The 23471-nt window shown below is 36.4% G+C and overlaps 1 protein-coding gene across 1 annotated transcript in view; it reads left to right on the top strand.

Moving 5' to 3' along the window:
• The window catches only part of LOC122807229, a 1167189-nt gene extending 1151620 nt beyond the window's left edge, over positions 1 to 15569 (top strand). The window contains exon 9 of the mRNA XM_044078307.1: positions 14655 to 15569. Coding sequence (XP_043934242.1) covers positions 14655 to 14885 — 231 coding nt within the window. The 3' untranslated portion in view covers positions 14886 to 15569. The remainder of the gene's footprint in view (positions 1 to 14654) is intronic.
• The last annotated feature ends 7902 nt before the right edge of the window (positions 15570 to 23471 follow it).

The raw sequence follows: 23471 nt of genomic DNA, 5'->3' as shown, positions 1-23471 counted from the left end.
ATAAATGAATTTCATTTACAAAAAAAAAGTTCAAATAGATAAAAACAATTTGCCATGGCATACTTTATGTATTAGTATGTAATATAACATAACTAAAACCACTAAAACTCGTATGATTAATTGTTATACTGACTCATTTTGGAAAATTATTAATGCAAATATAGATTTAAAAATCTGGTTTGATATTTTAATACCATTTATAGTCACAAAGACCTTTCCACATAAAATATATAGAGACATTATTAATTCCTGGGAACAGAAAGGATTTGTTTGTTGGCTCCAATGTATCAAAAAACTAGAAGTTTTAGATATGCAAGTAATAAAAACAGCATACAAAATTCCACAACAGGACTGGCTAACTTTACAGAGTATTCTGTCATATTTGCAAGATTTAAGTAAAGCAATTAACAATTCCTCATTTAAAGAAATACCTAAATTTACAAAATACACATATGAAATTATATATAATGACTTTGACATGGGAAACAGTATTTCAAATTTTTACAAAATATTCATAAACTGTAAAACAACACCTAAAACCTCATATTGGAAATGTATAACAAAAGGACACTCAGTGCAGTTAACTGAAGATATTAAAACAAATATCTTATTATTGATAAAATATACATCCTTTACACAATACAGGAAAGTTTTTAATTGGAAATGCTTGCACAGAGCATTCTTAACCCAGATAGAATCAACAAAATTAGTTCTTCCATAAAAGGAATATGCTGGAGATGTGAGCAAGTACACGATGCAGATTGGAACCAGATTTTGTTTTATTGTGTTAAAATTAAGCCATTTTGGAATGGTATTAATAACTTTCTATAAGCTTTATTTAATGAATCATGTTATTTAACTAAAGCTCTTGTATCATTAAATATGAATGAAAGTCCTCATTCGAATAGGTCAAACATGTATCCAATATGGACTATACTTGCAATTTCAAAGAAGTATATAACAAGAAGAAGGAATACAAACACAATACCAACTTTGGAAGACTTCTATAGCCTACTGAAGACCACAGTATTAATGGAAATTAAAATTAAAAAACTAAGAATTTGTCCAAAGCCATTTATCAACAAGCCTTGGGGAAAAGCCTTATTGTTGATTGACACTATGCAATAATTGATCAGACACTCTGATAATGTATTGGACATACTTATAAAATAACTGTATACATTAAGATCTGTTATAGCGTCAGGCTAATGTAAATACTGTACATAGTTATTTAAGATGTCATGTATAAATACTATGGAATTCATTCAAATGTATTTGAAAAATAAACATTTTTGAGAAAAAATATATTTGCTATGGCAGGCACTAATGACTTAAAATCCATTTCACTGGAGCACATGAAGACAGATATATATATATACTGTCTAAAAAAAATCAAAGTCATGTTCCATGAAATTCCACCATTGACTAAGGGAAAGCTTTTAAACACATGTCTCAGGCTGCAGGTTATTTGACAAGCTTTGATGTTGTAACCACATGGGAGGAATTGATAATGTCTTTTGACATGTTTAAATATGACAAGATTGACTTTAGTTTGTGAATACATAAATTTTTACAGAAATTCTTAGGAAAATGCTTGAAATGCAGACTTTTTTTAGAGAAGGAAAGAAGATAAGGGGCATGCTTATATAACATAAATAAAATAAAGGGCTTCTATACAAATGCTAGGAGTATCAGCAAGCAGTAATGAAGTAATATACATTATAAATATGAAGCAGATGAAATTAATAGCTATTTTCAGAAGATTTGTATCTTAGTAATTTAAATCTACCTCAGTATACAAAATATGAAATAACAATAAAGGATAGGAGGGGTGGAAGAGTCTTAATGTTAAGACATTCTTCAATTAACTCTAATTTGCAATATAAAATGATGACAATGAAATCATGTTTATTATGCTTAAAGGGATACAAATAGTTGTTAATAAGATCATGATACCATATCACAGTCCAAAAATGCATTCATTGGGACAATGTACATTATTGAAGATATGAGGCAAAACACAAAGTGCTGACATTAATATTGAGTCGGTTTAATTATCCAGGTATTAACTTGTGTGATGGAATTTATAAAACATATATGGAAGGACTTTTTATGGAAATGGTATATGACAATTATTTTACCCAACCAACAAATTTGAGGGGGTGCTGAAAAGTTCTAAGCCCAAACAACTTTCTAAATTCTGAGCATTATTTTGTTTCTGTAGCTGAAAAGAGGGTCATTTCATCCTATAAAGTGCCAATTTTCAGAATTGTGATACTATGGTTTGACATTGTTTCTGATCATTGATTGAACCATGTCAATGAAAAGTGTGGGATTTTCAAGTGTGGAACTCTGAACCATCATAAAGCTCCTATTCCTGCAGAAGAAAACTCCAAAGGAAATCCATGAATATATGATGTAAACATTGTGTGACAAGTGCCCTTCTTACTTAAGTGTGAAGAAGTGGTGTGCAAACGTTCAGCATGGTGATTTTGAGATTGAAGATGCATCAAGGTCTGGGAGGCCTCAAACAGTGTCAGCTCTTGAAATTGTTGACCATGTCCATGACTTGATTTTGGCAGATCGGCAAACATTGGCTAAAACAACTGCTGAGACATTACAGATATCCAGGGAACATGTTGGGTTTATAATCCATGAGCAACTGGATATGCAGAAGCTGTCAGCCAAGTGAGTGCTCAAATGTTTGAATGCTGATGTGAAAGTATATTAAGTGGACACTTCCAAGTTGATTTTGTGGCATTTTTGTCAAACAGGTGCCAACTTTTTGGAATTACTAGTTACTGTTGATGAAACATAGTTTGATTTTGAAAAGTTCTAAGCTAATCATAGTATGATTCTGAGACAAAACAACAGTACATGTAATGGTGGCACTCAGGTTCACCAAAGCCAAAGAAGTTCAAGACCCAAAAGTCAGTAGGAAAGGTCATAGTCACAGTGTTTTGGGATCAGAAAGGTGTTGTAATAGCTGACTATCTTACAAGGGGGCCAAACAGTTAATGCAGAATACTACTGTAACTTGCTGTGCCAATTAAAGGAGGCATTGAAAGAAAAAAAGAGAGGGAACCTGCAGAAAAGAGTTCACGTTTTGCAAGAAAATGCATCTGTTAACAAGCTGGGAAACCAATGAACGTTGTGACAAAACTTGGGTTTGAGTGTATAGATCATCCACCCTGCTCACCAGATCTTGCTCCATCAGACTATTTCCTGTTTCCAAACCTTAAAAAGAGTTTGGAAGGACAGCAATATTCGAGTGATTCAGGGGTGATTGCAGCAGCAGAGCAGTATATTAGTGACCAGACTTCAGACTTTTTGGCAGGGTTACAAAAACTTCAGACACGATGTGCCAAGTGTGTTGAACTTTGGAGAGAATATGTTGAATAACTAAGCTTCATGGCTCTACATCATTCCCTTCTAGGTCAGGCTTTGAACTTTTCACCATCTCCTCATAAACCTATAAGATGGGATAATATCTTAGATTTAGTATTCGCTAATAAAGATGACCTGGTTATGAGCATAAAAACTTTTAAGCCTATAGGGAATTCAGACCATGACTCTTTTTTTTATGTTTCAGAAATATGGAAATTTGAAAAATCATTATATGGAAAAGAGAAAATATATGATATGAATATATTTGAGAGGTTTAAACTGACTCATGATTTGTTAAACATAAATTTGAATGAAATTAACTTTTCATGTAAAGAATATCATTGGAAGATTTTGAATAATGTCTGTAATAAGCATTTAAATGAAACATATAAGATGACAGAAAAGAGAACTTGGGCAAAATAGCCTTGGTGGAACATTGATCTATCAAGATTATTTAATAAGAACAAAAGAGTTTATAAGTAATTTACTAGAAATGCTTCAACATACAACATGTTTAAATAACATCACAAAAACATTAAAAAAGAAAGATACTTTCTCATAAAGGGTGATATGAAGAGACATTAATGAGCTAAAAAAGAAGTAATAAAATGATAAATATGTAAATTTAAAGAGACTAGACCATAAAATTTAAATAATAAAGCACAATCAAATTTATTCTACACTTAAATAGGGGATAGCTGAGATATTTAATTGCTGCTTTGGAAATTCTTATATGGGCAAAAGCATACTGGCCCAATTAAAGTAACCATTCCTTCTCTGACTGGTTGTCCCAGTTTCAAGCAAGAAATCATAAAAACTGGTATATGTAAGGTTAACAAATATAGTGGAATGGGCCGGGACTCTATACCTGGGCAGTTTGCATCTCTTATTTCCAATTATTTAATAACAGATTGATCTGGATATTTAAAAAATACTGAGACTGGAATTTGTGCCTGATGACTGAAAAACAATCCTTTATTATACAAAGGTGGAAACAGACAAATCATTGAAAGCTATAGGCCAATAGGCATAACATCTAAAATTGGAAAGGTCTATGAAAACTGTATTCTGCACCTATTAATGTATGATAAAAATATGGGAGAGAGAGATATACTACTCATAGCTCGGCTTTATTAAAGGAAGATCAACCTTAGCAGGTCTTAGAAATTTCTGTGAAGATAATAGCTGAATATCAGGGGGAGTCAGTTGCAGTTGTTTACTGCTTTTGACACTTTAGAACTTGGTCAAATTATTGTTTAATTATTTACATGGTAGTGAGTTTTTTACACCCATTTCTCTGAATAAAGTCAATATCACTAATTGCAGGTTAATTTATTTGTACTCGTGTCTGTGGTATCATTCTTTATTTGGCAGAAGTCTTTTTATGTGTTTTTTGAGAGTTTAAAAAATCAGGTTTATGTCTGTGATATAAGCTGGATTAACAAATGGCTACCTGGTAGATCACAGTGTGTGAACTATTACTAGAAAACATATACATAGTAACCTATAAATAGAGGGGTACCTCAGGGGTCAGTTTTTGGCACTATCTTGTTTAACATCATATTTGCAGGTAAGCCATGCTCTAAAAAATATGTTAATAAATATGCAGATAATTGCAAAATAATAGAACAAAATTTCACATGTGACACTAATGACTTGAATCAATATCTACAAAAAATATCCTTTGGACTGAGGTTCAAGTACAATGAATATAAGGTTATTCTTTTTGGAGATATAGTCAATCTGAAAATAAAACCAGGAGGTACAGTATTGGAGATTTTACTTTTAAGAAACACTGTCAAGAATTAAGAGTGCCACAGTATAAAGACAAAATGATCGATTTTAACAATTGGCTAAAATTTTGGTGTCATACAAAGGGGATCCAGTGTCTGTCAGCCTGGGATGACATGCTCGACAAGCCACGTTGCTTCGCTAGGGATGGCTTGCACCTGTCACCCCTGGGCTTTCGGATATTGGCAGGGGCTCTTGCCACCCCCATAGTGCCTTTTTTAGGCAAGGCTCAAAAGTCAAACCCACCTCCATAGACAGCACAAGGAACAAGAAACTAAGGGTAATGCTGCTAAACGCCAGAAGTCTTAACCTCAAGATGCATGCACTCGAAGCTCTCCTCAGTATGGAGAACATTGATATCTGTGCAGTGACAGAAACCTGGTTCAAGGCTCCAGAGAGCACCCCAGCACTACCAGGTTTTACCTCATATCATGCTTATTGGCCCCAAAACCCAGACCGAACCACAAAAGGAGGGGGAGTTTCCATATTTATCAAGGATATCCACACCTCCAGGTTAGTGGCATTGCACGAAGTATCGGAGACCATCCATGTGCAACTGACAGTGGGCAAGAATGCTTTTCAGTTTATAGCATCCTACAGACCACCCTCTCAAAGTCCGGAATCCCACTCGGCTTTCCTGAAAACATTGGAGAACATGAAGATCTCTCCGAACACCATTATATTGGGCGACTTCAACTACTCAAACATAGACTGGGAGCATTACTTAAGCCCCAAAACCTTAGCCCAAAGGTTCCTGGAATTTATAAACTCAAATGCTATGGAACAACTAGTCACCACTACCACAAGAGGGGAAAACATACTAGTCCTGATGATTACCAACATGGGGACTCTATGCTCCATACCAGAAGTATATCCCTCATTGGTAAGATCAGACCATAAATTAATTTCACTGGATATCCACATCCCGACCCCACCTCCAGCCCAGAAAACCACAGTAAAAAACTTCTCAAAAGCGAACTTCACACTTCTCAAAACCAAAATGGAATCCTTCAAGGCCCCAGAGCCAGTGGAAACTATGGCCCAAACTACAGAATCCTATATAAACGCATTCTACAGACATCTCCAGGAATGCATGGATCATGCTATCCCAAACAAAATCAAGACCCAATCATCCAAAGGCAGGCATCCAATCTGGTGGACCCCAGCCATAAATAAACTGTACAACAGAAGGAGGAAGCTACTACATGATAGAGCAAAATCCCTTAAAGGGAAGGCATCTCTGATCAGTACTAGCAAAAAATTACGATCCCTCATAAAATCCACCAAGGCCAGCTTCGAGAGAAAAATTGCACAGGACACTAAAGACAATCATAAGGCTTTTTTCAGTTATGTTAAGAACCTGGGATGCAACTCCCAGACTTGTTCTGAGTTGATTCTAAAGGACAAAAAATACACTGAACCCACAGACATCGCCAATATCCTGGCAGACAGGTTCAGTGCAAACTTCTCCACCCCCTCCCCCCCAAAAGAGCAAGTATCTATCCCGGCAGAGTGCAGCCTCCCAAACATCTCTGATGCTCAGATGAAGGCCGCCTTCTTCAAAGCAAAAAACACTGCTTCCATGGGACCAGATGGCGTCCCGGGTTGCGTCCTACATGAACTCCAAGAAAAACTAGTCCCTCAAGTAAAACTGCTGTACAATCTCAGCCTCACTACAGGATATGTGCCCAAAGAATGGTGTACAGCAGCAGTGGTCCCACTCCACACAGGTGGCACCTCTGCGGACCCTGGAAACTATCGCCCCATAAGCCTGACTAGCCTAGTCTGCAAGGCTATGGAGAGGATCATCATGGAACTCATAAACAAAGACATTGGGGACCTACAGACACTAGATCCTACCCAATCTGGCTTTGTCAAGGGCAGATCCTGCCTTTTGAACCTGGTCAACTTCTTCGAAACAGTCACCAAGGCCATAGATGAAGGGAAGGTAGTCCATACAGCCTATCTGGACCTCGCATTGACACAATACCCCACTCAGGCATCATAGATAAGCTATCCAGCCTAAATATACACCCCTATGTCACAAGATGGGTCACAAACTGGCTCAAAGACAGAACCCACAGAGTCAGAGTTGCTGGGGCCATGTCAGACTCAAAACTGGTCACAAGTGGCATCCCACAAGGTTCTGTCCTGGGACCGATCTTGTTCGGTATTTACTTTTCTGAGGTACAGGCCAACGTGGGAGGACTATGGCTCACCAAGTTTGCAGATGACTGCAAACTGGGCGCCATAATCAACTCTCCAGCTGACACAAACATCCTTCAAAAAGGTCTCGCAGAGACGGATAACTGGTGCCAGAGCCATGGTCTAAAGCTAAATGTCAAAAAGTGTATAGTCATACCCTTTGGCAAAAACAATGTGCCCACAAATTACCACATAGGTGGTAACCCATTAAGTACAGAGAAAGTAATTAGGGATCTGGGGACCCAAGTTGATAGCAATCTCTCCTTTGACAACCAGATTGCCAAAGTGGTTAGAAAGACCTTCTACATAGCCCACCTCATCATGAAAGGATTCACATCTAGATCAAGAGAGGTAATCGTGCCCCTTTATTAATCCCTCATCAGGCCCATCATAGAACACAATGCCCCCTTTGGGATGTATCTTACCCGACACCTGCAGCAGTTAGAAAGACCCCAACAGTACCTCACCAGGAGGATCAAGGGACTCAAAGAGATGCCATATGCTGCTCGGTTAAAAAAACTCAGCTCTACTCAGTTGCATATCGCCTACTTCGAGGTTATCTATGCCTGACATATAAAACTATGTCCAACCCAGAATTAATGGACATGCTCCACCTCAGTAAATCTAAATCCCTTAGAGCCACACGCTTGAGGGACTTGAACCTCAGCACAGAAATAAATAGAACATGCTGGAGGGACAGATTCATAACCCAGAGGCTCCCTTCGCTCTGGAATAGAATTCCAATTCATGTTAGGCAGAGCACCTCACTGACTCTCTTCAAGAAGAATCTTGATGAGTGGATAGGGGATCATAGGTTTGTCCCAGGGATTACTTCCGTGTCACTATTAGACAGAGGCACAGTAAACTAAACTTTAAAAAGGGCACAGTATACTCAAATCAAGGGGTGGTGTAAGCCAAACACAATCGAGCTAGGCTTATAAATGCCCCAGGGCAGATAGCCTAGTATGAACCTATGGACCTATGAACCTATGAAGAGGAAAGGGCTATGAAGAAGACAGGCTTAATTCTTAGTACAGTATGATCAAGAGATCCAGAAATCTTAAATATTTGTACACATCAATGAATAGATCATTGAATGAATACAACTTAATGTTTTGTACATTATCAGTAGATGATTTAGTATCCCTTGAAAAGATTCAGAGAAGATACACAAAAAAGATTTAATATTTGGAAAAGTTTAGTTATGAACAAAGGTTAAAAAAAGTTAAGTTATGAAGAAATAAATATATACCACAATAAACAGAACATGCTGGAGGGATAGATTCCTGTCCCAGGGACTTCCCATACTCTGAAACAAACTACCTATCTATATCAAACAAAGCTCCTCATTAGCACTCTTCAAGAAAAATCTTGATGATTGGATGGGAGATAGGACATTCACCCCAGGGATCACTTCTGTGGCTCTGCTTCACAGGGGCACAGGAAAATAATTTTCTTGGATGACAAAAGCCAGGGTACCATTTGGCTAGGTTTATATAGGCCCTAGGGCCAATAGACTAGTACCTATCTATGAACCTATGAACCTATGAAAGATTAAAACACTTGAATCTGTACTGCATTTTATACAGACTCATTAGAGGAAAACTATGCCTAACTTATCACGTCATTAAAGATGATGACTTAAGATCAAATTTAAAAATTATTTTAAGAGAAATATCTGGTAAACTAAGGTATAGAGATTTTCAATATATTGTTAATCTCAAGAGAGCTCAGAAGAACTAAGAAGAGATGACTTTATAAAGTCAATTGATCCCCAGACTGTGGAACTCAATACCACTTAATATTAGAGAATCTGTTCATTTCAATATTTTCAAGAAACAACTAACTTGCTATATGGTAGAGAGTGCATTTGCACATAATATAAGGGAATCTACTTTACGTATGGTCCAATTTTGTGCTATGGCAGTTTTAACTTAACTATGTAACTGCACATTGGATGGCCAAGTGGTGCAGCAGTAGCATTGCTGCCTCACAGTAAGCAGTTCTCTGGTTTGGTTCTTGGCTGGGGTGTCTTCTGTGTGGAGTCTGCTTGTCCTCCCTGCATTTGTGTGGGTTTCCTCCGGGTGCTCCAGTTTCCTCCCATGCTTCAAAGACGTGTCTGGAGCATTTCTCCTCGGGCCTCTGCTGAAAATTGATTTCATTCTAAGTCGGACTTTCCCATTAAACAAAAAATAAATAAATGTGTAAATAATTGACTATGAATTCAGTAACATTATTGGTTATAGTTATTAACGGTAACAAGTGTATTCTTTGTTTTCTAGACTGGTAAACCTTTTGTATTAATATCTAATAACAATTATTAATGAGAACAAATGTGGTTACATGGCCATTATTTGAATACATAATGATCTACAGGTTAGGAGTTTTCTCAAATAGCTATTGATACATAGCTATTGATATCTTGTTAAAAAAACAAAAATTGACGATTCAAAATTCTAGAACAAGAATGGAATTCAGTAGCAGGGAAGGGAAGGGAAAATATGCAAGTCTTTTTCAGAAAACAAACAAAACAATGTTATACCCTGTCCATATTCAAAAACAACTTAGATATATGGATGAGAAAGAGACAATTTACCCCAGGCTGAGCCCTGTCCTACTAATGGACAGAGACCGTTCCTAAATGTTTTACCCCATGCATGGGTCCCCTCAAATTAACAATGATATGAGCTCGGATATTCTCATAAGAGTAATATATAATTATCAATCATGGGATGGGTAAGGCCAATCTAAAACCAAATGGGATAGATTATTTTGAGCTTAAAAATGGAAATTGGCTAGGCTTAAAATGGCCCACAAGTGCAGTTAAAATAGTACTTACCTATGAATATATACACCTGTAAAAGGAAAGGAAAGGAAAGGAGTTTTATTTTGATTATCTAAATACATAAATAAAATTACAACTTTGCTTAGAAAAAATGGAGTACTTATAGTACTACTTTATAAACTGAAGAGAAAATAATAAGACAGACCAGATGCATGTAATAAAACATTTTCCTTCCACTATTATTTGTGTTCTGAGAATGTTATAATGTATCAAATGCTTTTAATATTTTACTGAACTTTGAAATAAGTTTTAGAATAAATATTTCTCCTCATTGGTATCAAGTACTTGTAATATTTTCAAAATCACTACACTTTATTTAACCATTATCAGATTATAAGTATAGAAATATGCTGGGAAAGAAGACAAAGTACATAAAGTGAGAAGAATAAGTTATTAAATACTCACATCTCTTTGTTTCTTATCTGAAGTATATGATAATGAGATAGTAATAGTATGCTATGAGTGATGAATGTGAATAAAACTGAGACTATATGTATTTTGTATGTGTGTATTCTAGAAAGATCTTCTTGGTATCAAACATTATACATACAGATATAATCTAGAACTGGGCATTAAGGAAATAAACTACAAAAATATAAAACTATTATGACAACCATAGCCACACTTAGGCATAGGCCAACTAGTCAGCTGCCTAGGGTGCAGCTCTAGCAGGGACACATTTCCAATATCTTATTTATTTTTTGTAGAAAATAAATGATTTCTTTAAAATGTGTTAAATGAATACAGGAAAAATTGAAGAGTAAGACAAACTGTGAGAAAAAACGAAGAAACAAAAGTAATTTGAGTGGTGTAGGTAGATCAGGATGGGGGCAGCGGGTGATGAGGGGGATGCTGCCGACTGCTTTTGCCTAGGGCACCAGTTGACCAAAGGCTGTTCCTAATGATAGCATAATGAAGTTGCATTATAAAGGTTAAATGTGATTATTGATGAAAGTTTATATGCATTTTATTATATCACCATTACTTGAATATTCACAACAACAAACAACACATGAAAACTACAAAATAGGACCTACAAGGTCACTTGATGCAAAACATGAACCAAGGAAAAAACTTCCACTTGCACAACAAAAAATGACTTTAGCGCTTTTGTCTAAAACATCAACATAGACTTGTTCAGAGAAGTTAAAGTATATTTCAAGCCATTTTTTATTTTAAAAAACTAATCACATGACATAACATATGATTTAAAACTGGTTTATTAAAATGCAATGTATCTTTCAACATGTGAATTTAAAAATAAACAAATGAAAAGAAAAAAAAATAATTGTTTTCTCAATCTTATATTTTTTGTTAATTTTATTTTAATACAGTCATTAAGTTCTGGAAATTTGTTGCCGTCCAGATAAAGTTGCCACAATCTCTACTCCATTTCAAGTTTGTTTTTCGAATAGCCATCTGTAATATCCACAAAAATATGATACAAAACAAAAAAGGCTACACTTCTTATACATAAAGCAACACATTGGGCCATCTATATAGTATGTCTATATAATGCATTTTTGTCATTTTGGATGTTAATAGTATATAAATCTTCCTTGATCCTTTCAATTAAGGGTCTTGTTGTGAAACCAACATAAAAGGCAGTTAATATTTAACCCTATTTAGTGCTCCAAGTCTTGTTTGTGTAAAAAGGGATCAACTGCTGTGTTGATGTTTCCTAGCTGTTGCACACAAAACAATGCAAAAATAAAATTAGAAAAAAAATCTACATATCTCTCTTTAATGAATTCTTGAATATAACCATACATTGACATGAAAAGTAAATTATCACCATTAATATAAGATCAAAAAAATTTCTACTAGTTAGAAATTTTGTTTTAAACTGTCTTCATTATTTAAGAAAAAGTGATGATATTCCCCTGTTATAGTATGAATATCTGAATAATTTGGGATATATTAAATATTTAATATATATTCATATGAATATCATAAATGTTTTACTTACTTTTGTTTGAAACAAAGTTTCTTGTGTTCGGTAAAGTGCACCAACAAGCACCAAAGAGGAAACTGAGGAAACTCTAGGTGCACACCACGGTGAAATAAGTGAATCTTTAAAAAATAGACATAAAAGGCTACAAAACAATAAAACAGACACAGAGGGTAAGCGCTTTCATTACCTACCAGGTAGCTCCTTCAGACCTAAATCATAACAGTCAAACCATCTGTTTTTTAAATGCAATGAAGAAAAATAACTGATTAAGACATCAATCCTCATTTAAAAACACAGTGAACCTAGTATAAAAACCTATTGGTAATGATGCTTACAAACATTGTAACAACCTTTTTATATATTAAATAAATCTTAACCTCAATAATTCTACACCTCACAAAATTTAAAATGTATCCTAAAATTATTAAAAAAACATATTTAAAAAAAATACACAAAAATGCAGCATAAAACAACATGCTCAATGCTTCAAAGGGCGCAGTTTCAGGATTAATGACTGGAAACTTATCAGCTTGAGGCATTGAGTATGTTGTTTTATGCTGAGGTTAAGATTTATTGTCCATAAATAGACTTAAAAACAAAGTCATGGACATTCAAAATTGCCATTTAGCTGAAACACCTGATGTCCTTAAGGACTAATTTGCATATATCCCATGTCACCTCTAATACAAGAGGTTTAAGGAATCACACAGTGGAAAGTCTAGCATTGCTAGAGTTTTCTTTTTGTTCTTTAACTGATTGTTTTTGTCTGTGTAACCTTTCTAGTCATTATTTTAGTTTGTTAGTTGGAATATTTTGCAGGCACACTAATGTTTATTGATATCAGATGGGTTTGACAACCCTGTGTTTCCAAATGTTAGCCAAACATTCCACTTATGCTGTTCTGATGATGCTATAAGAAGGCATAAACATGCATGTTTACAGCTATTGGGTTGTGAAATGTTAACCAAACATTCCACTTATGCTGTGCTGATAATGCTATAAGAAGGCAGAAACATGCATTTTCACAGCTAGTGGGGTCTGGTTTATTGGCCTGATATCCTTAAGGGGAAATTTGCATCTAATACAAGAGGTTTAAGGGATCATACAGTGGAAACCTAGTTTGCTAGAATTTTCTTTTTTTTAACTGATTGGGTTTTCTGTGTGACCTTTCTAGTCATTCTTTTAGTTCATTAGTTGGGATATTTTGCAGACACTCTAATGTTTATGTATATCAGATGGGTACGATAACCATGTGTTTCCAACTGTTAGCCAAATATTCCACTTATGCTGTGCTGATGATGCTATAAGAAGGCAGAAACATGCATGTTCACATCTATTGGGTTTCCAAATGTTAGCCAGACATTCCACTTATGCTGTGCTGATAATGCTGTAAGAAGGCAGAAACATTCATGTTCACAGCTAGTGGGGTTTGGGTTTATTGACCTGAAGTTGTCCATAAATAGACTTAAAAGAAAAAGTCATGGACATTAAGAATTGCTATTTAGCTGAAGCGCCTAATGTCCTTAAGGGATAATTTGCATATATCCCATGTTGCCTCTAATGCAAGAGGTCTAAGGAATCTCATAGTGGAAAGTCTAGCTTTGCTAGAGTTTTCTTTTTGTACTTTAACTTAGGGAAAGAGAACATGGATAATTACTGTATTCCACTCCTCTAGAATGTCTCTTTAGCATTTGTAGTAGGCCTGAGAGACAGTCCACTATGGGATGTCTAATAATTAGAAAAGGTTGCCACCAGTGCTATAAAGGGCTAGCGTTAACCTTTCTGAGCCCTGGCCTCTGTGTTTCATTAGGCATGAGCAATAACACCAAATTTGTTGCAACAGAGAGCACTGCCAACACATCTGCTTGTACAATGTTTTGATTATCAAGCTGGCACCATAATCCTTGCTAAAGGTACATCTTAAATACTGGCACAGGGATTTACCATGCCCAGCAACTTGCTAATACTAAAGTATACATTAAGAAAATGGAGATGGAATCAAATACTATAAGTGATGCTGAAAATGGTACATGTACGGGGATGCATTGCATGAATGTCATCAGTTTCTATTTCTAGTGTCATGTCTTCTTCAAGAACTACAGAAGATTTAAGAAACAATCAGTAAAATGTATTCACAGAAGAGTTTTATAGCTAATATTCTTACCTTCTTTTATAGCATTAGCTAAGACAGGTAATGGTGCATTTTCAGGTATAAAGGGTGAATACAGATTTGAAATTGTCAAGACGAATAAAAAAAAATAAAGTTCTGTAATAAAAAAGTATTTATCCCTTGAACTCTGTCACAAACATGTCCTGAGGCTACCTTTTCAATGTATTATTAGTAGTAATTAGTAGGTACAAAGGAAATAGATATGTTAAGCAGAGAAGATCCAGAATCAGGAACATTTTGTTATTCATGTCATTTTAAATACTTCTACAAATTCTTCATATGTGCATTGTTTCTTGTTGCAGCTTCCTGGCCTAATACCAAATAGAGAGGATAAAACCTCTAATGATGCTGAATCTGATCACCTGCCAGCAGAGAAAGAAGAGGATGATAAAGGCAAGATATCACATGATGAATCCTCTTCCAAAACTACAGACCCAAGCCTTCTTAAGAAAACCCTGGGACAGCTCCCTTCTGTGAAGGAAGCAATACAAAAAGGCCCTCTATTCATGATGGAGGAAGTGTTTAAAGCTTAGAGAATAGCTCCTTGACAGCATCTGCTTCACAACAACACAAGGGATAAGCCAGCATCTATACCGCAAAAATGCAAGGGATCAGCCAGAATCAACATCTAAAAAATGTAAGGGATCAGGCCAATCGCACACTGAATAAATGGTATCATCAAGTTACACTTGTCCATTTTATAACAATGAAACTACCATCAACAGGAATTAACTGTGCAAAAAGAGTTTTCTTTCTTGCTAGGATGACACAGTTAAAGGTGAAGGGTAAAGCAAAAGATTTTCACTGATTGTCTCACCACATATTGCAACTGGTAATATTATCAGATCTTAGCTATCTTCAGAAATGTTATTTCATCCATTATGTGCTAGAAGTGAAATGTTTTCATTTACTAACTACAGCTCTGTGATTTATCCTTTATTTACTGTACAAAAAGAAACAACTGAGTATCTCTACATTTGCATATAGTACCGTATTACTAAGTAAAGTTCAATGAAGTTTGAAGCAATGCGTTTTTATCAGCAATTAAAATGTAATTCTAGCTTGAGTCTTTTCCAAAGGATTTATATTACTCACAAATAGCTTGTATAGTGTTACACATTTAAAGGCTAATCTATACTTGTGGATGCATTTACTTATGTTTTAGCCTCTTGCTAACTTATAGAATGGAAATGAAATACAGTCGGCTATTGCTATAATTGTTATTGTTTGTTTTTATTGATACCTATCTGACAGAATGAAAGCTATAAGAAATGCTAACACATAAATGCTAGTGGTAGCTAATATTCATTATAAAGTGCCAAACTAGAGCAGGGAGTTTGTTGTACTACACATCCTCTGTCAGCTAAATCTGAAACAGACGTTGTTCAGACTAATTGTTCATGTACCTTGCACAGTAAGATTTTATGGGGACACAACCTAAGTGTACAGGCAGTTTGTGCATACAAGGAGAGTGCTTTAAAAATTAACTTAAAAGAAAAAGATACTTTTACATAGTGTAGCATGGAACTGCCACATTTCTCACTAATGCAAACATTGTTTAGCCTGCAAAACACCATAAGATAAGCAGAGGAAGACTTAGATGATTTATTTAGGTTCATAGGTTCATAGGTAGGTACTAGGCTATTGGCCCTAGGGCCTATATAAGCCTAGCCAAAGGTACCCTGGCTTTCGCCACCCAAGAAAATTATTTTCCTGTGCCACTGTCGAGCAGAGCCACAGAAGTGATCCCGGGGTGAATTTCCTATCTCCCATCCAATCATCAAGATTTTTCTTGAACAGTGCTAATGAGGACCTTTGTTTGATATAGATAGGTAGTTTTTTCCAGAATATGGGAAGTCTCTGGGACAGGAATCGATCCCTCCAGCATGTTCTGTTTATTGTGGTGACGAGGTTTAGGTCCCTAGAGCATCTAGCTCATAGGGATTGAGATTTCTTTAAGTGGAGCATGTCTAAAAGCTCTGGGTTTGACATAGTTTTGTGTTAGGCAGAGATCACCTCTGAGTAGATGATATGCAACGGAGTAAAGCTGCAGTTTTTTGAGACAGTCTGCATAGGGCATCTCTTTGAGGCTGGTAATCCTCTTTGTGAGCTATTTCTGTGGCCTTTCCAGTTGTTGTAGATGTCTTGTGAGGTACATACCAAAAGGGGCATTGTACTCTATAATGGGTCTAATGATTGACGAGTAGAGGGGAACAATGACCTCTTTTTTCCTGGATGAGAAACCTTTTGTGATGAGGTGTGCCACATAGAAGGATTTCCTGACTACAGTGGCGATGTGATTATCAAAGGAGAGACTACTGTCCACCTGTGTCCCAAGGTCTCTTATCACACTTTCGGTGTTGAGTAGACTACCACCTATGTGGTAGTTCATGGGTACTGAGTTTTTACCAAAAGGAATGACAATGCACTTTTTGGCATTGAGCTTGAGGCCATGGCTTTAATACCAGGCATCTGTCTCAGCAAGACCCTTTTGTAGGATGTCCACATCTTTTGGAGTTTTGATTATGGCTCCTAGTTTGCAGTCATCTGCGAACTTCGTTAGCCAAAGACCTTCTGTGTTGGCCTGTACTTCAGAGAAGTAGATACCAAACAGGAGAGGACCCAGGACTGAACCCTGTGGTACTCCACTTGTCACTGGTCTGAAACTGGATTTGGAGTCTGCTACTTTCACAGTGTGGGTTCTGTCAGTGAGCCAGTTGGCAACCCATCTTGTGATATAGGGATTTATACCTAGTTTAGTGAGTTTATCTATAATTCCAGAGTGGGGGATGGTGTCAAAAGCCTTGGCAAGATCTAGATAGGCTGTGTGAACCACCTTACCCTCATCTACGGCTTTGGTGACTGCTTCAAAGAAGTCTATCAGGTTTAGGAGACATGATCTGCCTTTTACAAACCCGAACTGGGTGGGGTCTTGAGTTTGGAGATTACCAATGTCATTGTTTATAACTTCCATGATGATACGCTCCATAGCCTTACAGACCAGGCTCATTAGGCTAATGGGGCGGTAGTTTCTGGGGTCTGTGGTGGCTCCCCCTTTGTGGAGTGGGATAACTGTCACTGTGCGCCATTCAGTGGGCACATAGCCTGAGGTGAGGCTATGATTGAACATGGTACTTAGGTGGGGTGCCAGTTCGTTCTGTAGTTCATGTAGAACACAGCCTGGGATGTTGTCAGGTCCCATGGATGCTGTATTCTTGGCTTTGGATAGTGTGTTTTTTACCGGTGCAGCCGTGATTACAGGAACTTTGCGTTCTTCTGGTATAGAGATGGGCCCTTTAGGGGATGACAGAGGGGTAAAGATAGCACTGAACCTATCTGCCAGGATGTTGGCAATATCCGTTGGTTCTGTATATTTAGTGCCATTGTGTTGTAACTCAGAGCAGATCTGAGTGTTGCCATTGAGATTCTTGACATAGCTATAGAATGCTTTGTGGTTGTTTTTAGAGTCAATGGTGATTTTGTTTTCATAACTAGCTTTGGAGGATTTTATGAGGGATCTCAGCTTCTTACTGAAGCTGACCAGGGAGTTTCTCCAATCATGGGATTTTACTCCTTTACAACAGTTTATTTCTTCTGTTGTAGAGTTTGTTTATGGCAGGGACCTCGGGAAGTACAAAGGATACTTGGTATGTGTTATTTTACCCTGATTCTTAATATCTTTTTCAGCAACCATTCTCTTACGAGTGAACATACCGGTAGTTCAGAGGATGGGCTTCTTATAGGTTGATTATAAGAAATACTGGTTTAAGACACACTGACCTATGGTCCTCTAAGGATGCATAAATACTTAAATGCAAAGTGAAAACATACAAGTATATTGTGCACAGTATCTACTATAGAGCTACTGCATAGCATTTTCTGTTGAGTGTAATATACAGATTTAATATGCCATGATTTTGTGTGTGTGTGTGTGTGTGTGTGTGTGTGTGTGTGTGTGTGTGTGTGTGTGTGTGTGTGTGTGTGTGTGTGTGTGTGTGTGTGTGTGTGTGTGTGTGTGTGTGTCTATGTGGAATGTCTATGTCTCAATGTTAAATTTTATATGATGTAACCAACATCATTGTTAATAAACATTTTAGCACTGTTTTTGCACAGCAGCATAATAAGGTAAAAACAGCTGTATAAAATGGGCTAGCTGAAGAAATATAGAAAAAGGAAATGATTACATACTGCTAAAATGGATAATGGAAGTAATTACTTATTGGAATGAAGTGGGGTTATGAACACAATGGCTCTGAGGGCAGCAGTGTGTCCATGTTAGTTCTGATGTCATTTCATAATATCTGGCATGGATAAGTCTGAAGAATAACATTTGTTTTCTAACAAAATAGATACTCCAGTGAAAGTAGAAACTATGAGCAAAACAAAGACAAATGAAAGTGCAATTAAAGACAGAGTAGTAGAACTGAATTGTAATAAAAAGTAAAAAGTAATGTTTTGAAGCAATCATACCCAGAGGTAGAGTATGAAACAGATAATGCAATGGTGACAAGCAGAAAAGAGTCTAAGGCAGCCATACTAGATATATGGAAAGATAAACTGAAATATTATAAAACAGCATGAAATGTTAATAACATACAGAATTTTTGAATTCCTTATGGAAAGAAGGAGGCAGTGCTTGTGCACACTAGGTAAGTCTGTATTTAGAATACTTTATACACTCACTATGATGTCATCTCCTGTGAGAGTGGAGGGGAACAATAGGAATGGCTAAAAATGGCATGCACTGTATTGCACATTACAGGTGTAGCCAGGCATACTCTTTGTTCTGTTCTGTGTACATTTTTTTTCTGAGCATCATACCAACATGTATTTTTTTCAGGTCTGCAACTGTCTAAACAAATGCCTTTAGCAACAGATTCAATATTGCTAACCTAAAACAATATTTTTAATAGTTTTAGAGGGTACAGCTGAAACTGTTACTAATATTTAATAGGTGTTTGGGGAGGTAGAATTTTGAGAAATGTGTCCATTTTTAAATGATAGGTGCCGAAGGGGAGTAACACTAAGAGCTTGTGAGTACAAAATGGAATGTGCTTGCTATGCCCATTACAAGGATAAATGGGTAGTAAGCTCTGAATCGCCTTGCCAAATAAATGTAATTTATGATTTTGACCTGATTTGAGGTCATGCACATATTAGTGCTGCTGCTTAAATGGAAATGCTTAAAAAAGATAAGTAAAGCAAGTTTCTGTTTTGTTCTACATCTCTTTCTATAATCTGAATAAAGATTCATCCAGGCTGGGTGATATAGATGAAGAAAAACAGATTACTTGAATGTTCAGCAGCCTACTAGATGAAAATAAGTTTCTGACCATGGATTGATGACAGCAGTAATACAGTTTGCTGGGGAAATGTGCAGCTTTTCATAATTTGAAGATATGAATCTTAGTTCTATAGTGGGCGGACAGTGGGAAGTGATTTAGTCTCAGGTAATATTTTGAAATATTTCATTAGAAACTTTGGTATAATATCCTCTAGGAAGTTATTTTAAGGTTATATGATCATTTTGCTGCATGATAATGGAATGATGTTATCCAAAGTTTACAGTACATTACATTTGTGTTATAGCAGAAGCTGGCAATGAACTTATCTAGTATGACCCTACAATTTAGCCCCTTCATTTCTATTATTCCTCTCAACTTTTTGCCTTTCACATCACCGCTGGAGAAAGGGTGAGCTAAAGGGTTCTTCTGTCTGGTACAACCATTTAGTGTACTGATCTTTAAAAAAGCAGTTTGATAGTTGACTTATTTAGTAACCTGCAAAGAGCAGTGATCTGCATGGTCCTGTAATAGACTCAATATGAGAGTACTGTCTGGTTAAGTGATTCACTCAGAATTTCACAGAAGGCGAACATAAGCCAAGGGAATCAAATCCTTGAATACAGCAAGTAGTTCACAGCTCATTGCCTTAACAGCTTGATCTAACTACCAGATATACATCTGTGCTCTTTGCTAGATACCTTTGTGCAAGACTGATATTAGGCCATTTGGACCTATTTGACCCTGATCACTCAAAGGGGCCGAACATTAGGCTATGACAGGGTAATTATGCCTTCCATGACCCAGAGACCTGCCTAAAAGACACTACAGCAAAGTGTTCCTTCTGGTAGTTTTGCTCCCGTAGTTGCAAGTCTTGTTAGTTGCACATACAGTTCCTATCATGCGGTGCATTAGTGGCTAGTCCAGTTTTATTAATAACTGCAGCTTCTTGCCTTTTTTGCAGCTCACAGAGTTATCTACTGTCATTCAAATAGTAGCAATTTATAAATGGAGCCAATATTGATCACAGACCCACTCTGTTCATAAATGCATTCTGTGAACTACCAAAAAAGAGTAAATGGGGATACTTGGGATTAACATGGCTAGATTTGTAAAGGGTCTAGGGCCACTAGCCTAATAACTTCCTATGAACCTGTGAACCTAATTGTCTGTAATGAATAATCAACATGGTTTTTAATTTTGCCTAAAACTGGTTGGATTAGCTGCTGTCTTAGAAGATAGTAAGAAGATAGTATGAATTTACTTAATAGGAAGATTGATGTTTTCTTCCACTCTTCTTGTTGTTGTGGGGTTTATGAGTGATTGCAAATGAATAAAATGATAAGAAATAACTGTGGTATATTCAGTCTGAGAGAGCATGAATGCAAACATTGTTATGCATAAAAATATAAATACATGTATATATATATATATATATATATATATATATATATATATATATATATATATATATATATATATATATATATTGCGATATGATGTAACCACAAATATTTGTGAGACAATGATATCAAATGAATGGTATTACAGAGAAATACTTGATGTAGTCACAGCCATGTGCAAAATAATCTCTGCAAAGTGTGTTTGTGTGTGGCTGTTTGTTCTTGTTGAGCAGTGAGACGCAGAGATGGACAGAAAAAATGATCCACTTTGCTGAAAATAGAAAAACAGTAACAGAAACAGTTTGACTCATAAATGTACATCCGGGCTATCACATTTTCAGTTATATAAAAACAGGGGAAGCAGAAACATAAAGCTAGGAAATGGTTGAACTGGAATGAGGGGAAGCCTGGGGAAAATGTAATATAGAAATCTGAACACACTGTGGGGTTTTGCATATTCTCTCTATACCAATATGGGTGTCCTTAAGGAATTCTGATTTTCTCTCAACAGCCAAAACATGATGCTTAATGACTTCTCTAACTTATCCCTTCATGTAATCCTTACTGTTGCCCTTATGACCTGGGTTACGACTGGAAGAGATATGCACATATTAGTCTGCTTATCCAGTTTAGCAAATAATTAAATACAAAATAAATAAACATTCAGATATAACAGAGGTGGTTTGTGAGTTATGCTCTATCTAAGGAGAGCCTTGTTACTTTTAGTATTGCTGATCATTCTGTGGAAGTTCAAAAGTTTTTTATAGTTTTGTGGAAACACATGAACTGAAACAAGGTATGAAAAGTAACTGGGTAAGGAATGCCACCCATTCAGGTGAAGTGCTGACGTTGATTGGAAGCCCATGAAGGAAGATGGGGTAATACAAGTTCAGAATGTATAATGGACATTAGACATTATTATTTTTTTTGTTCCTCTCAGTCTTCCCACAATCATTAAGCATAGCCCATCTGATTCTGTCCAGTGCTTCTTGGCATCCAAAGACACTGGGCATGAGAGGCGAGAGCTGGGCACTGTAACGAGTCAGACCTGACTAGGTTTCAGGCCTCAAATGAGCCTGACTCTGAGTAGCATGTCTGCTAGGCACTGTCTGCAGCATCTCACAATAATGTCAGTGTATAAGTAGAGCACTTAACTGGTTGTATTTAATTATTTAAAAGTTTGTTAAACAGGGTAGAGCACAGATTCACCTAAACCATTTTCAGGCTCAGCACAGCAAAAGTATAACCAAAGAAACTATAAACTTTTCAATCAATATCACCTGCAACAGTGGTACTATAACAGTAAACATGCAGAGCATTAAAAGACAGGATAATATGTAGCATCGAAGAACATAATCGTAAGTAGATCTGATACAAGAATTCAGTTGGTAAAAATCTGTAAGAAGAGTAACTGAACATTCTAATATCATACAGTATAATGGTTTATGCAGAAAACAATGCAAAATATTTACAGCAGGTACAAGTGTTGGGCATGGAATGTGAAGAAGAGTAAGACATGAGTCAAATGAGGAGGAAAAGAGAGAAACAGAAAAAACAGGAAAAAAAAATCAAGGGGACGTGCAGCTATCTCGTACTCAGGATCAGGATCAGGAGATTTAGGCAGTACCATGGAAGTCTGGGAACATTTATACTGGTAAGCCAGGGTACCCACACTTGTTGAAGCACCATGTAGATAAACAGGCCCCCTATGTTGTGGCGGAACCTGTTAAGAAGAACCTAAGAAATGAAGCACAAGAGATGTTGGATCTGTCTTATGATAAAATATAAGGTAATAAATAAGCATTGCTTTATATTTAATATGCTGTAATACCTAATCAGAAATAGAGTGATGTCCAGGAGGTCATCAAGTGGAAGGAGTGGTGGAGTGGTGGATAGGGTTATGTAAGGGGCCCCCAACAAAATGATCTAAGTTGGTCTTTACAGTTGCTAAGACTAGCCCTACCTCTGTGTTAACTACCAGACAATGCTGTATGACATTTGAAAGCTGTCATTAAGCAACTGCGACTGATTATAGACAGCTTATAAGACAACACTCAAAATGTTTAAGGTAATTGGCAGGCTGTCAACAATACAAACAGAACAGTATAAAAGTTACTTTACAAGCTGTCTTTAAGTAACTGCAATTACAATTGTCTAACAACGGCTTATAAACTGTCAAATAGTTCTTTTTTAAGGTAGCAATGAGTTATTACATATGTAACAATGTAATAATTCACTTTAAGAAAATGCTAAGCCAGTAAGCAAATTGTAATGGATTATAAACAGTGATTGTGTGTGTGTGTGTGTGTGTGTGTGTGTGTGTGTGTGTGTGTGTGTGTGTGTGTGTGTGTGTGTGTGAGGGTTTGTGTGTGAGTGTGCGTGCGTGTGTGTGTGTGTGTGTGTGTGTGTGTGTGTGTGTGTGTGTGTGTGTGTG

The sequence above is a fragment of the Protopterus annectens genome, chromosome 7.part0 (assembly GCF_019279795.1).
Source record: "Protopterus annectens isolate FY-2018-M chromosome 7.part0, PAN1.0, whole genome shotgun sequence".
NCBI classification, from domain to species: Eukaryota; Metazoa; Chordata; order Ceratodontiformes; family Protopteridae; genus Protopterus; species Protopterus annectens.
This window is presented reverse-complemented; position numbering and strand designations above follow the sequence as displayed.